The sequence below is a fragment of the Diceros bicornis genome, chromosome 3, assembly GCF_020826845.1.
Source record: "Diceros bicornis minor isolate mBicDic1 chromosome 3, mDicBic1.mat.cur, whole genome shotgun sequence".
In the NCBI taxonomy this organism is placed as follows: domain Eukaryota; kingdom Metazoa; phylum Chordata; class Mammalia; order Perissodactyla; family Rhinocerotidae; genus Diceros; species Diceros bicornis.
This window is the reverse complement of record NC_080742.1, coordinates 95,110,445-95,125,926: the sequence shown is the minus strand read 5'-3', so window position 1 is coordinate 95,125,926 and position 15,482 is coordinate 95,110,445. Positions and strand designations below refer to the sequence as shown.

Below are 15,482 nucleotides of genomic sequence, written 5' to 3'. Positions count from 1 at the left end.
TTACTTACCAGTAAGCTGTGTTTCTCTGAAAATGTAGCATCCTTGATAACTAATGTAGTTCTTTTCTTTCTTTACCATCGATGATGAATCATCTATAATAATTTCCTTGTGTAATCCTCAAGTTGGAACTAGTATTAGAGAATTAAATTTGTTGTTATAGGTCTCCTAGTGAGTTCCTGAGTCCAGGACAAATGACTCTGATCAGGTAAAATGCTGTGGAGACCCAGGAGGTCAAAATCCTTTTCAGTACTCTGAGTGATGTGAGACTTAATTATATAAACTGTCAAGGATGATACATTTTCAAAGAAAAAAAGTTACTGGTAAGTAACTGGGATTTTTGAGTAATTTTCCTGTAAGTCAATAAATAAGAATTCCCAAACTTGTTTTATCAACAAATGCTTTTGCATTTGAATATTATTTCATAAAGGAATATGGTTATTAGTTAAGGTTAATAGGTAAAGAATGGGCTAGGTTTCTAGAGATACTGCATAGATAATGAGGTGGGTGTAGGCCTTCAGTTCTCTAAATAGCTGCTCTCTTAACTTAGCTTTAAAGAGAAATTGAAGTTGGACTCTCCATTAGGGAAAATCAGCAAATGCAGTCTGTTCATTCCAGAAACATTTTTTGAGTGCCTACTCTTTTTTGAGACACTGTGCTGAGTATCGTTGTGAGACAGAGAGTAAAACCACACTCTGCCTCAGCTGCTTTTGCCCTCAGAGAGCTTATTTCCGTCCCCTTGGTGACTCTTGTATGACTCAGTTGAGATGCTGGGTCAGAGGAATATGCCAGAGAGGTGGGGTTGGAGGTGGGACTTAGTGCCTTTGCCATCTTGTTTTCTGTGCTTCTGTAAGTTCTTTCTGTTCACGGGAAAAATCAGCTGACCTCATTCAGTAGACTCTCCATTTTCTACATCGCTAGAGCAAACAGAAAGTAAAGGCAGTGTCCCTCCTGTCTAGTAGTTGAATAGAATATTCAGCTGTCTAGCCTTAAGTCTGCCCTTGATTTAGATGTTAAAGCAGGTGAACAAGTCAGAGTTGGAGAGGCAGCCCACCCCTCTCACCCCCCAAGGTTTAAAGGGGGCTAATCTTCAGAATTAAAGTCATAGAACTAATTTACCCCTACCAAGTGTAAAACAAAAATCAGAAACTCTGATTTAATGGTTTTGCAAGAAATGAAAATTATTTTGTACTTAAAATCACTGGACAGTGTATAATACTTTATTCAGTAATTATAACCACTCCTTGCCCCAAAGTTACCCAGTTAAGGAGGAAGAAGGAAAGAAGACTTGGTAGTAATAGGAATATGAAGAGGATGCTGGGGAGGAGATGATCCTATAACATTGTCATATGTCTCTCATATGTAGCACCCATTGCATGGCGATAATTGTTCTTTTGCCCTATGAGCATCACCAGGGCAAGAACTATATACAGCACAGTGATGAAGCCCTTGGGTGTTGGAGTCAGACTATCCTGGCCTGGTAATTTACTACCTTTTTGATAGGCAAGTTATTTAACTTCTCTGAACCTCAGTCTCCTCACTGTGAAGTTGTGATGCTAAAGGCCGAGTTGAGGAGTAGTTAGGATAATGTATCTAAAGCACTTAGCACAGTGCCTGCAACATAGTACGTGCTCAATAAATGTTAACTGCTGTTATTATGGGTTGTTGGACGGATAGATGAGAAAGTGTATCAGAGGCCAGAGAGCGGAACAGGGCGAGTGTGGGCTCTGGGGCACGAGTAAACGTCACACCTTCTTATTTACTTGGGCTATGAGCTTTCTAGTATTATTATCTTTATCTTTGCCCTTTTGGAAAGCAAATTAATAGATTAATCCCTGTCACAGTTCTTCTAACTGCTCTGTCTTTAAACCTCCGCTCCTGCTGAGGAAGGAGCTATTTTTGTGCTGCAGTGACTGTGACTCCTGCAAGGTTACCCCTGGCCTGATGAAGTGCTGAGGGCCAGACGGCACTCTGATTTCACCACATCTAGTCCTGCTGCTTTTAAGACCTCTTAAGTAAAAATTAAACGTTTAATAACGTGTGTCTATATATGATTTTTTTTTTTCATTTTACTACTTCAATTCTACTTCTTTTTGCTCGATTTTCATTGATTATATATAAAATATATGTCCAGGGTATTTTTGAGAAGGCTCTGGAGACTTGATAATTGGGTAATGGTGCTCTTTAAGAAAAGCTGGATTCCTAGACAGGATGCAAGTGCTATGGGGTACAGATTTTTACCGTATTTCATAGAATTAAAGATGCAAACTTTTTTTAACATTTTAACATCTGAAACTGGCATGCATCTTAGAATTGCTGTGATAAGAAAGCATTAAGTTATGGCTTAACTGACAACGTTATTTTCTTAGTGATATGGAAGATAATGGTATGCATTGAAATTGATGTCATCATAGATTGGATGAAATACGGTATTTCAAGGGAATATATGCACTTAAACATTGTAGAGATACGGTATGGTGGTAGTACCTGTAGTGGGTAAGAGTAGGGGCTCCAGAGTCAGAGTGTCAGGGTTTTAGATCCAGCCCTGTCTATCGTGTGACTTTGGACCACTGCTAAGCCTTTCTTCACCTTAGTTTTCTCACCTGTAAAATGGGGGCTAAGAATAGTCCCCATCTTATAGTGTTGTAATGAGGACTAAATATAATAAGATATGTAATGTGTTTAAAATAGTGCCTAGCACATAGAAAGTGCTTAATAACATTAGCTATTATTATTAATAACTTAGAGATTACACTTTTGCAGAATTGATTTGAATTCATTTTGTGGTGATTGAAACTCAGATCTGTTACCCTTAATATTTGTGTATCATCTGATAATATCAGCAACTGACACTTGGGTTTTTTAAAAGGGAAGATAAAGATAAGAAAGATTAACGTAACAAGTTGCCATATACTTATTAAGTAAGATTTAAGTGGCTAATTTGGCATATATATTATTATTCCATGTGGTTGAGATGTAAAAGAAATTAAACATTAAGCTAGGAAATTTATAGTGAAAGCAAAGAGCAGTTAATCTGAGGCTAACATAAATACAATTTTTGATTCTTGTTGATATTGGTAAGTATGGGAAGGGTTGGAGGGTTTTGAAAATTTGCAAAATGTGAAGCATTTTTTTTCACCCAAAGTAAAAGAGAAGGAGAGAATCCTTTTTGGTTTTTGTGAACTTGACTGTCTTAGGTAAAGAAACTTTCTTTTCACAATTATGTAAGTAGGCAGCATGCCTTTATAATGTGATGGCTGCCGCTTCAGTGTTGTCCTTTTATTCTTATGAGTCAGTTCTATTTGTTCTGTTCTAGTGTTCGGTGACCAGTGACTTGGATTTTCCAACACAAGTCATCCCATTAAAGACTCTGAATGCGGTTGCATCAGTGCCCATCATGTATTCTTGGTCTCCTCTACAGCAGAATTTTATGGTATGTAAATAATGTATCTTCTGCTTATTTGATAATCACTTTAAATCAAAAAACATAATTTTCTTGTCAAGATAGTGTAAGTAAAAAAATTATCAAAACGATAGTGCTTGGAGTGATTTTTTTTAATCGATTAATATATACATATTTTAAGCCTTTGCAGTGTTGCTTTTTTCCTAGTCCTTTCTAGTTAAAACATTCTCCAAAGGAAAAGTGTTAGGCAAAAAACCACACCTGGGATTAAAAATATATTTAAAAGGTGAGATTTATAGTTCTTATCCTTGAAGAGGTCAGTTAGTGTCCTATCATCTCAGTCTGACTTGGAGGCTTTGTTAATTGAGAACTCATTATTTAAAACAGTGTTAGGCAGCATGTTGTTAAATGATAATGTACACTCTGAAATATTCTCAGAGTTTATAAAACACAAGTTTAAGCATATTTCCACAGAACACTGGCCCAATAGCTTCTGGAATGAAATACTAGTATTTAATTCTTCATGGAAGTAAGATGAAGGAGGATGGAACAAAAGAAAAATTTGAGTATGCATTCTTGACTTGTGTTGTTAAATAAAAAATACATAGTTTTATTACTTACTTGATATATAAAATAGCCTAATAAAATGTTGATGGAAGTCCTTGGTGAACCTAGAGAATTGCTTACTAGATTGTTTTAAGAAATAGCTGTTTCTAGCCAAGAATACTCTACCTGACAAGGTTATCATTCAGAATGGAAGGAGAGATAAAGAGTTTCCAGGACAAGCAAAAATTAAAGGAGTTTATCACCAAGAAACAAGTCCTACAGGAAATGCCAAGGGGACTTATTTAAGAGGGAAAGAGCAGACAACAAATAGCAAAAATTATCTGTTTCCATGATAAGAGTTGGTAACAGATACAAATGCACAAAAAAGAGGTTAGATACGATATCAAAAACATAAAATGTGGGAAGAGGGGAGTAAAAGAGTAGAGCTTTCAGATAGAGGTCAAACTAAAGAGACCATCAACTTAGTATAGATTGCTATATACGTAGGTTATTGTATATGAACCTCATGGTAATCTCAAACCAGAAACCTATAATAAATACACAAAAAACTAAGAGAAAGTGACTCAAACATAATACTAAAGAAAGCCATCAAACCACAAGGGAAGAGGCCGGCCCTGTGGCTTAGTGGTTAAGTGCACGCGCTCTGCTACTGGCGGCCTGGGTTTGGATCCTGGGCGTGCACTGACGCACCACTTCTCTGGCCATGCTGAGGCCACGTCCCACATACAGCAACTAGAAGGATGTGCAACTATAATGTACAACTATCTACCGGGGCTTTGGGGGATAAAAAGAGGAGGATTGGCAATAGATGTTAGCTCAGAGCCGGTCTTCCTCAGCAAAAAGAGGAGCATTAGCATGGACGTTAGCTCAGGGCTGATCTTCCTCACAAAACAACAACAACAACAAAAAACCACAAGGGAAGAGAGCAAGAGAAGAAGAAAGGAACAGAGAAGAACTACTAAAACACCCAGAAAAAAAGTAAAAAAATGGCAGTAAGTACATACTTATCAATAGCTACTTGAAATGTCAATGGACTAAATGCTCCAATTAAAAGGAGCATTTAGTCCATTGACATTTCAAGTAGCTATTGATAAAAAGGCTTAGGGTGGCTGATTGGATAAAAAAAGACCCATATATATGCTGCGTACAAGAGACACGCTTCAGACCTAAAGACACTCACAAACTGAAAGCGAAGGGATGGAAAAAGATACTCCATGCAAATGGCAATGAAAAGAAAGCTGGGATAGCAATACTCATATCAGACAAAATAGACTTTAAAACAAAAACTGTAACAAGAGACAAAGAAGGGCACTGCATAATGATCAAGGAACAATCCAACAAGAGGATATAACACTCGTAAATATCTATGCACCCAACGTAGGAGCACCTAAATGTATAATGCAGTTATTAACAAACATAAAAGGAGAAATAGACAGTAACACAATAATAGTAGGGGACTTTAACACTCCACTTACACCAACGGATAGATCATCCAAACAGAAGATCAATAAGGAAACATTGGCCTTAAATGACACACTAGAACAGATGGACTTAGTAGATATATACCAAACATTCCATCCAAAAACCGAAGAATACACATTCTTTTCAAATGCACATGGAATGTTCTCCAGGATTGATCACATATTAGGCCACAAAACAAGTCTCCATAAATTTAAGATCGAAATAATGCCAAGCCTCTTTTCTCAGCACAACGGTATGAAACTAGAAATCAACTATAGGAAGAAGATCAGAAAAGCCACAAATATGTGGAGATCAAACAAAATGCTACTGAACAACGATTGGGTCAACGAAGAAGTCAAAGGAGAAATAAAAAAATACCTGGAGACAAATGAAAATGAAAATACGACATGGCAGAATTTATGGGATACAGCAAAAGCAGTTCTAAGAGGGAAGTTTATAGCAATGCAGGCCTATCTCAGCTAACAAGAAAAGTCTCAAATAATCTAACAGTGCACCTAAAGGAACTGGAAAAAGAGGAACAAACAAAGCCCAAAATCAGTAGAAGGGGGGAAATAATAAAAATCAGAGCAGAAATAAATGAAATAGAGACTAAAAAAACAATAGAAAAAATTAATGAAACCAAGAGCTGGTTCTTTGAAAAGATAAACAAAATTGACAAACCTTTAGCTAGACTCACCGAGAAAAAAAGAGAGAAGGCTCAAATAAGTAAAATCAGAAATGAAAGAGGAGAAATTACAATGGACACTTCAGAAATGCAAAAGATTATAAGAGAATACTAAAAAAGCCATATGCCAACAAATTGGATAATCTAGAAAAAATGGATAAATTCTTAGAATCATACAACCTTCCAAAACTGAATCAAGAAGAAATAGAGAATTTGAGTAGACCAATCACCAGTAAGGAGATTGAAACAGTAATCAAAAACCTCCCCCAAAATAAAAGTCCAGGACCAGACTGCTTCCCTGGTGAATTCTACCAAACATTCAAAGAAGACTTAATACCTATCCTTCTCAAATTCTTCCAGAAAATTGAAGAGGAGGGGAAGTTTCCTGACTCATTCTGTGAAGCCAACATTACCCTGATACCAAAACCAGACAAGGACAACACACAAAAAAGAAAATTACAGGCCAGTATCACTAATGAACATCAACGCAGAAATCCTCAACAAAATACTAGCAAATTGCATACAACAATACATTAAAAAGATAATACACCATGATCAGGTGGGATTTATTTCAGGGATGCAGGGATGGTTCAACACCCGCAAATCAATCAACATGATACACCATGCTAATGAAATGAAAAATGGGGCTGGCCCCCTGGCGTAGTGGTTAAGTGCTTGCGCTCTGCTGCTGGCGGCCTGGGTTCGGATCCGGGGCGTACACTGACGCGCCACTTGTCAGGCCATGCTGTGGCGGCATCCCATATAAAGTGGAGGAAGATAGGCAGAGATGTTAGCCCAGGCCAGTCTTCCTCAGCAAAAAGAGGAGGATTGGCATACATGTTAGCTCAAGGCTGATCTTCCTCACAAAAATAAATAAATAAAGTAAAAAAAAAGAAAAATAAAAATCACATGATCATCTCAATAGATGCAGAGAAAGCATTTGACAAGATACAACATCTGTTTATGATAAAAACTCTGAATAAAATGGGTATAGAAGGAAAGGACCTCAACTTAATAAAGGCCATATATGACAGACCCACAGCTAATATCATCCTCAATGGTGAAAAACTGAAAGCTATCCCTTTTAAGAACAGGAGCCAGACAAGGATGCCCACTCTCAGCAGTCCAATTTAACATAGTATTGGAAGTTCTAGCCAGAGCAGTCAGGCAAGAAAAAGAAATAAAAGGGATCCAAATTGGAAAGGAAGAAGTGAAACTGTCACTATTTGCAGATGACATGATTTTATATATAGAAAACCCTAAAGAATCCATCAAAAAACTTTAGAAATTATAAATGAATATGGTCAAGTTGCAGGATACAAAACATACAAAAATCAGTTGCGTTTCCATATACTAACAACGATGCAGCAGAAAGAGAAATTAAGAATACAGTCCCATTTACAATTGCAACAAAAGGAATAAAATACCTAGGAATAAACTTAACCAAAGAGGTGAAAGACCTGTACACTGAAAACTATAAAACGTTGCTGAAAGAAGTTGAAGAAGACACAAAGATAGGCAAAGATATTCCATGCTCTTGGATTGGAAGAATTAACATAGTTAAGATGTCCATACTTCATAGAGCAGTCTATAGATTCAATGCAATCCATATCAAAGTTCCAACAACATTTTTCGCAGAAATAGAACAAAGAATCCTAAAATTTATGTGGAACAACAAAAGACCCCGAATAGCCAAAGGAATCCTGAGAGAAAACAAAGCTGGAGGTATCACACTCCCCGATTTCAAGATATACTGCAAAGCTATAGTAACCAAAACAGCATGGTACTGGCACCAAAACAGACACACAGATCAATGAAATAGAATTAAGACCCCAGAAGTAAACCTGTACATCTATAGCCAGCTAATTTTTGACAAAGGAGCGAAGAACATAAAATGGAGAAAGGAAAGTCTCTTCAATAAATGGTGTTGGGAAAACTGGACAGCCACCTGCAAAAAAATGAAAGTAGACTATTATCTTACACCATACACAAAAATTAACTCAAAATGGATTAAAGACTTGAATGTCAGACCTGAAACCATGAAAATTCTAGAAGAAGACATAGGAAGTATGCTCTTTGACATCAGTCTTAGTGACATATTTTTAAGCACCTTGTCTGACCAGGCAAGAGAAACAATAGAAAAAATAAACGGGACTACATCAACTAAAAACCTTCCGAACAGTAAAGGAAACCATCAACAAAACGAAAAGACAACCTAACAACTGGGAGAAGATATTTGCAAACCACATATCTGATAAGGGGTTTATCTCCAAAATATGTGAAGAACTCATACATCTCAACAACAAAAAAACTAACAACTCAATTAAAAAATGGGCAAATGACCTGAACAGACATTTCTCCACAGGAGATACACAGATGGCTGACAGGCACATGAAACCATGTTCAACATCATTAACTATCAGGGAAATGCAAATCAAAACTAGAATGAGATATCACCTCACTCCCGTCAGAATGGCTATAATTAACAAGACAGGAAACAACAAGTGTTGGAGAAGATGTGGAGAGAAGGGAACTTTCATACACTGCTGGTGGGACTGCAAACTGGTGCAGCCACTATGGAAAACAGTATGGAGATTCCTCAAAAAATTAAGACTAGAACTATCATACGATCCAGCTATTCCACTGCTGGGTATTTATCCCAAGAACATTAAAACACCAATGCATCAACATACATGCACCCCTGTGTTCATTGCAGCGTTATTCACAATAGCCAAGACTTGGAAGCATCCTAAGTGCCCATCAAGGGACAAACGGGTAAAGAAGATGTGATATATATACACAATGGAATACTACTCAGCCATAAGAAATGATGAAATCCAGCCGTTTGTGGCAACATGGGTGGATGTTGAGGGTATTTTTTTTTTTTTTTTTTTTGGTGAGGAAGATCTGCCCTGAGCTAACGTCCATGCTAATCCTCCTCTTTTTGCTGAGGAAGACTGGCTCTGAGCTAACATCTATTGCCAATCCTCCTCCTTTTTTCCCCCAAAGCCCCCAGTAGATAGTTGTATGTCATAGTTGCGCATCCTTCTAGTTGCTGTATGTGGGACGTGGCCACAGCATGGCTGGAGAAGCGGTGCGTCGGTGCGCGCCCGGGATCCGAACACGGGCCGCCAGTATTGGAGCGCGCGCACTTAACTGCTAAGCCACAGGGCCGGCCCTGAGGGTATTATGTTAAGCGAAATAAGTCAGAGGGAGAAGGTCAAATATTGTGTGATCTCACCAATAAGTAGAAGATAAAAACAACAACAAACAAACACATAGAGAGGTTGGATTGGTGGTTACCAGAGGGGAAGGTGGGAGGGAGGAGGGCAAAAGGGATGATTAGGTACATGTGTGTGGTGATAGACTGTAATGAGTATTTGGGTGGTGATTGGGTGGTGAACAAGATGTAATCTATGCAGAAATAGAAGTATAATGATGTACACTTGAAATTGATACATTATAAACCAATGTGACCACAGTAAAAAAAATTATAAAAAACCCCAGCTGTTTCTAATGTCTTTAATAACTTGTCTCTTAAAGATTTTACAGTGGAGGGGTAAAGGCAAACTGCAGATACTCTTCTGCAGTTGCATAAATGTGTGCGTTTAAGGCTTTATTCAAAAACATTTAGTTTGAGAATCGTATTGCAAGAGCTTAATTAAGGGAGGTTTCATATTTTCACAGACTGAAATTCTGTAAGAATATAGTGTTTCAAGTTGTCAAATATTATTTATGAATCATCCCTGGGTTTTGCTGGTCACTGACCAAAGCAATTTAGGCAGACTTATCTTTATTATGGCTAGGATATGTTCTAGGGAGCAAAGGTTATATGGATACAGTTGGGAAGACAAAACAGCCAAATGGCACTTAATTTTGGCTTGCATCCGAACAACTAACTCTTCTAGTTTAAATGGGATTAGTGCAAGTGAGATGCCATGATAACTGGACTCTTTAGTTGTATATAAGCTTGAATCTGAATAAATCAATACATTAAAATCTAAATTTTCATTTTATACCCCATATGCACTTTTTCTTCCAATTTCCCTTTTCCCTGTTTGTCTAAGGTACTATTATCTCTATGAACCCTGAAGTTGTTATCTAGGGATTATTTGAAAATAATCCCTTTTCTTCGTATTTCCTGGGTGTGTCTCGTGGCCTTCTCTGGTGTGATCTTCCCTGTGCATCCTGGTCCCAGCCTAAGGCACCTCACACTTGACCCAGCTGCCCTGTCCTCTGTCAGTCTTAGCCAGTCCATTCTGTTTATCAGAATTATCTTTCTAAAATTCTATTTTTAACCAGTACTCGCTTGAAGGCCTTTTAAGACTTAGATCTGTCCTCACTTTAAATTAGTCTCCTTAAAAGTGGACTTCAGAACCCACCAGTCTTTATCTGTAATTACTGTCTTTTTTATTCTTTATTGAAAATTCTCTTCCTCCCGTGAATGTCAGTTTCCTGTTCCGTGTATGCTTAAGTACTCCATTCTCTCTGAGCTTTTCTTTGTTTGGCTCTTCCCTCCTAAGCTGGCACTTTTTCTTCCCTGTTGTCTTCTAAACCTTGATATAAAGTCATCTGTTATCTTTATTAGCATTAACAATTTTGATATGCATCTTGTTCATCTCAATATTGAAATATTTTATGTTATTGTAGAATATTCTTATTTTATGTATAAGTAAATCCTTTTGGCATAAACTGTAACGGGCCATTGGTATACTCTATTTTACATTCCTAGAATGTTGTTATGTTCAGTGTCTCTTTTAATGACTACAGATCATCAAGTGAGGTTTAGAAATCCTTACTTAACGTTAATTTTCTTTTTTTTTGGTATGGCTATTTATGGTTGATTTTGATAAAACATTTCATTGATCCTATGACACTTTTTAACATGTGAAATTGGAATGTTTCAAAATTGATGATGGGTCATATCATAAACTGCAACATTTTTTCCTTTCTTAGAGGTACGTAAAACAATGGTAAGTTTTAATGATTGATGATATGTTAGGTTTGGTAAAGAGTATTTTTTCTTAAACTTTTTTTTCCCCTGTAAACAGTTTTTTTCCTCAGATATGCTTACTGGTGAGAGGGGTCTTTTATTTCTTTATAGCTTTTAGAGTTTGCTGTCTATTATTTTAGATCTGGAGAACTGGGTAAAGACATCTACTTTTGAAAAAAATTATATTTTAATTATATTACGTTGATTAAAAAAATATTTTAATGCTTAGGCTAAGCCTGCTTTTTAAATGTGTTTTTTTTACTTTTAGGTAGAAGATGAAACTGTTTTACATAACATTCCTTATATGGGGGATGAAGTTTTAGACCAGGATGGGACTTTCATTGAGGAACTAATAAAAAATTATGATGGAAAAGTCCATGGGGATAGAGGTGAGCCATGTGTTTATTCTCTTGGAAAAGAGGGCCAAAGCATTGAGATATATTTTGATTTTTTTAAAGCATAGGTATGAAAAAGATTTTTTGAATATTAAAATTAAGTTTTATGCTGGACTGGGTTAGGCTCACAGCCCTAAAATTTTCAGTGTTTTTTCTATTTTTAAATTGAAAGATCATGTTTGCCCCTTGAAAATTATGCATAGTTAGTTATAAATTATAATGTCAATAACATGTAAATTAAATAGAATTGTTTGAGTGTTTGTAGATGTTAAGATTCTTTAGCAGTAAAATTAGTTAGGATTAGGGCTCTGTGTATGTGACAGATGGGCTCCAAAAGGCCTTATGCTCAAAAATACCTTCCCCACGAGGCAACTGCAGTACCTGAAATTCTGTTTAGAATTACAGCTTCAGTGTTCTGTGTCCAGGAGACCCTGTTAGAATGTCTGGCCGGAGGGTAATACGTAACATAACTGTCATCCTTTCTTATCCTGAGTGGAAAGCAGGGTCTGTCAGATATCTTGTTTGGGAGGAGGCTAAGACCACAGTTTCTACAGAATTAGGGTATAGTAGCAGGCACTGGAAACTTCTGGGGAGGGATGACTAAAGAGAAAATGACAGGTGTTGAAGATAAATTCTGTTTCTTAACTTTGCCTCAGGCCAGTCTGAAAATGATGTTTTTTCTCTCCTTTTAATAATAATGTTACAGTGCTGATTGATAGGCTCTGGCTGTTTCTTCACAATTAGAAAAGGAATACATAAACTTTTGTCATTACCACTCTGCTTTGTATAGTTCTGATATTTGACTTAATGAATTTCAGAATGTGGGTTTATAAATGATGAAATTTTTGTGGAGTTGGTGAATGCTCTTGGTCAATACAATGATGATGATGATGATGATGATGGAGATTATCCTGATGAAAGAGAAGAAAAGCAGAAAGATCTAGAGGAGAACCGAGATGGTATGTCTGTTTATTAGGTTTGTGTGTAGCTATTACAACATTTTTCAAGAACAGTAGAATACAAGTAGATCTTAATTCCTTTTTTCTTTTTTTGTTAAATATCAAATCAATAGTAATATAATTAAAATTAGAATATTTTTTGTAACATTCTATCCTACGCTTGAGTGTCTTTATTTCCTTTGGCTAGCAAAAGAATATACTTTTTTTGGGTTTTTCTGAGCAATCATTATAATCATCATTATAGTCTATAACATATTGATCGTTGAGTCCGTATAAGTAGTGTGCTAATCACTTTTTATGTGCCAGCTCTCTTCATCCTCATAATGCTCTGCAAGGTGGGCATTATCATAGATCCATTCTGTAGTTGAGAAGATGGGTTTAGTGAGTTTAAGTAACTTATGTAAGATTCCACTATTGGGAAGAAACAGAACCCAGAATGCTGTGCTGGTAGGCACCTCTCACTGACTCTAGAGCCCATGCTTTTAATCCCTGCGCTAGTTTAGCTTTACCACAAAAATAGAGGGTCCCAAGTCAGAGCCAATAGTTGGAGACTTGGCAAAGCTCATTATTAAGACAGCATAGAAGAATTTGGGGAAAATTGCAGTTTTAAAGAAGCATAATATTTTTGTAACAGGCACCTTAGTGATCATCTAGTTCAGCTCCTTCATTTTACAGATGAGGAAACAGACCCAAGTGGAGAAGTGACCAGCCAAGGTCACAAACTAGTTGGTAGCAGAGCTGGGATTAGAACCGAGGTTTTCTCCCTCCAGTGTGCTTAAAAGTTTCCCTCTTTGTGAACTTTTTGTTCCTCTGACCTACCAGCATTCCCCAGATACTTGTAAAATACGTTAGAAGTAAGTGAAACACAAAGTTGATAATTTCTTAGAAAATCAGCTGTGTTAGATATAGTTGTGTGGAGAAAATGAGAGATTGGAAACTTGTTTACTTTCATTCTTCCTTTCATATTTCCCTGTTTAGATAAAGAAAGCTGCCCTCCTCGGAAATTTCCTTCTGATAAAATTTTTGAAGCCATTTCCTCAATGTTTCCAGATAAGGGCACAGCAGAAGAACTAAAGGAAAAGTAAGATTTGTTCTTTTGAGGCGATCTTGCCCTGTATGGTATGTAACTCAGCATTCCAGTTTATTAGAAATGGGACTCCCGTAGCTGATGAGCACTTTGCTCCGTTAGTTCACGATGTGCGCAAGATGCAGCAATTTATGCATCTGTGGTCCTCTGTATGGCAAAACATTTACTGTAAATAGAATAAATACACACGAGTTACAGTAGTACATGTGGAGAAAATTTCTCTGGACACTTGTAGATGTTTAATTAATATAGTAACATTTTGCATGATATATCTGAATCATATCAGTGAAGTTGATTCTTTTTTTTTTTTTTTTGTGAGGAAGATCAGCCCTGAGCTAACATCCATGCTAATCCTCCTCTTTTTTTGCTGAGGAAGACTGGCTCTGAGCTAACATCTATTGCCAATCCTCCCTTTTTTTCCCCAAAGCCCCAGTAGATAGTTCTATGTCACAGATGCACATCCTTCTAGTTGCTGTATGTGGGACGCAGCCGCAGCATGGCCGGAGAAGCCGTGGGTCGGTGCGCGCCCAGGATCCGAACCCGGGCCACCAGTAGCGGAGCTCGCGCACTTAACCACTAAGCCACGGGGCTGGCCCTGAAGTTGATTCTTGATATACCGTGCATATTTATTGGCTCTTCATCTAAAGATTGTTTTAGGCTAGACCTTTTCTTTTGTGTTTTAGGCAAGATAAGCATCAAAAATAACACATGGAAACTTTTAGAAACTTTATTTTCAAAAAAGTAATTTTTGTTTCACCTTTACTTACATTTTTCTTGGTTAATGTTAGGTATAAAGAACTCACCGAGCAGCAGCTCCCAGGTGCACTTCCTCCTGAATGTACCCCAAACATAGATGGACCAAATGCTAAATCTGTTCAGAGGGAGCAAAGCTTGCATTCATTTCATACGCTTTTCTGTAGGCGATGTTTTAAATATGACTGCTTCCTACATCGTAAGTGCAATTATTGTACGTTTTCATTTTCTATCTTTGTTGTAGAATTATGTCTTGAAGCAACTTGGAAAGTGTTGTCATTTATTACAACTAGAATTGATCATTTAATCTTGCAGTTAAGATTGAAAAATGTTAGGATCAGAGTACTGTTGTGTTTTACCTTACTGCTTGAGGGTTGCTCTGAGTCTTGTGTGTGTGGTTAATTTGGACTGCAGTCTCCCGCTAACGTGGAATACAGGTCAGTGATCTTTTCATAAATGCTAACCACGCAGTTATTTATAATAAAACTGTTACTGTGAACTAGCTGATAGCCCAGAGCAACGTTGCTGATATTGATGAACAAATTTTGTTGAATAAGAAATTGGCTAAAAAGATGTTTATATATATTTTTCTCTATTTAATGTTAAATTTTTTTTTCTTTTTTTTGGTCCTCTGAGTAAGTTACTTTAAAAAATACCTACATTTGAATTATAGGTAAAGCATAAAATGTTCTTAATGAAATTTAAATATGGCACATACAGTATTACTTTATTTTTCTGACATTGCTGAGGAATGAGGTTTCTTAGTAAATTCTCCATGCAACTGGAACTTATTTCTTTAAGCACAGTTTAAAAAGTACCAGCTACTTTTGAGGCACATGTTTTGAAAATGTTTTTCATATCTCCTAGTTTCCTAAGCAGAGTTTACTTAATATAGGTTAGCTTTTTCCATATTACATTTTAGTGCCATCATCTATGGCGTGGTAACACCTTAGAGCTTTTGGCTTGTGTAAAGCCATTTTCCCCTATAGTAAATGGCCCCACATTGCTTTGCCTTTTTGAGTTCCTATGCCTACCTTTTACAGAATTTATTCCTTCATTATCCAGTGCTACTCCTTAATGTTAATTAGCCTGCCCAAGCAGCTATATCTTGCTTCATTTTGAGTTTCTGCTCTATCTACTTATATTTGCTGTAGCTCATAATTTATTTAGTGATGTGTATCT

At 36.8% G+C, this 15,482-nt stretch overlaps 1 protein-coding gene across 13 annotated transcripts in view; it reads left to right on the top strand.

Annotated features, from left to right (window-relative positions):
- EZH2 (enhancer of zeste 2 polycomb repressive complex 2 subunit) overlaps positions 1-15,482 on the top strand; it is a 270,483-nt gene that overhangs the window by 233,480 nt on the left and 21,521 nt on the right. For 8 of the 13 annotated variants that reach the window (XM_058532297.1, XM_058532244.1, XM_058532241.1 and 5 more), the window contains 5 exons: positions 3,314-3,430; positions 11,375-11,495; positions 12,320-12,460; positions 13,439-13,541; positions 14,336-14,514. In XM_058532297.1, the coding sequence (XP_058388280.1) occupies positions 3,314-3,430; positions 11,375-11,495; positions 12,320-12,460; positions 13,439-13,541; positions 14,336-14,514 (661 nt within the window). The remainder of the gene's footprint in view (positions 1-3,313; positions 3,431-11,374; positions 11,496-12,319; positions 12,461-13,438; positions 13,542-14,335; positions 14,515-15,482) is intronic. The other 5 variants (XM_058532239.1, XM_058532247.1, XM_058532290.1 and 2 more) reach the window with 1 other exon arrangement.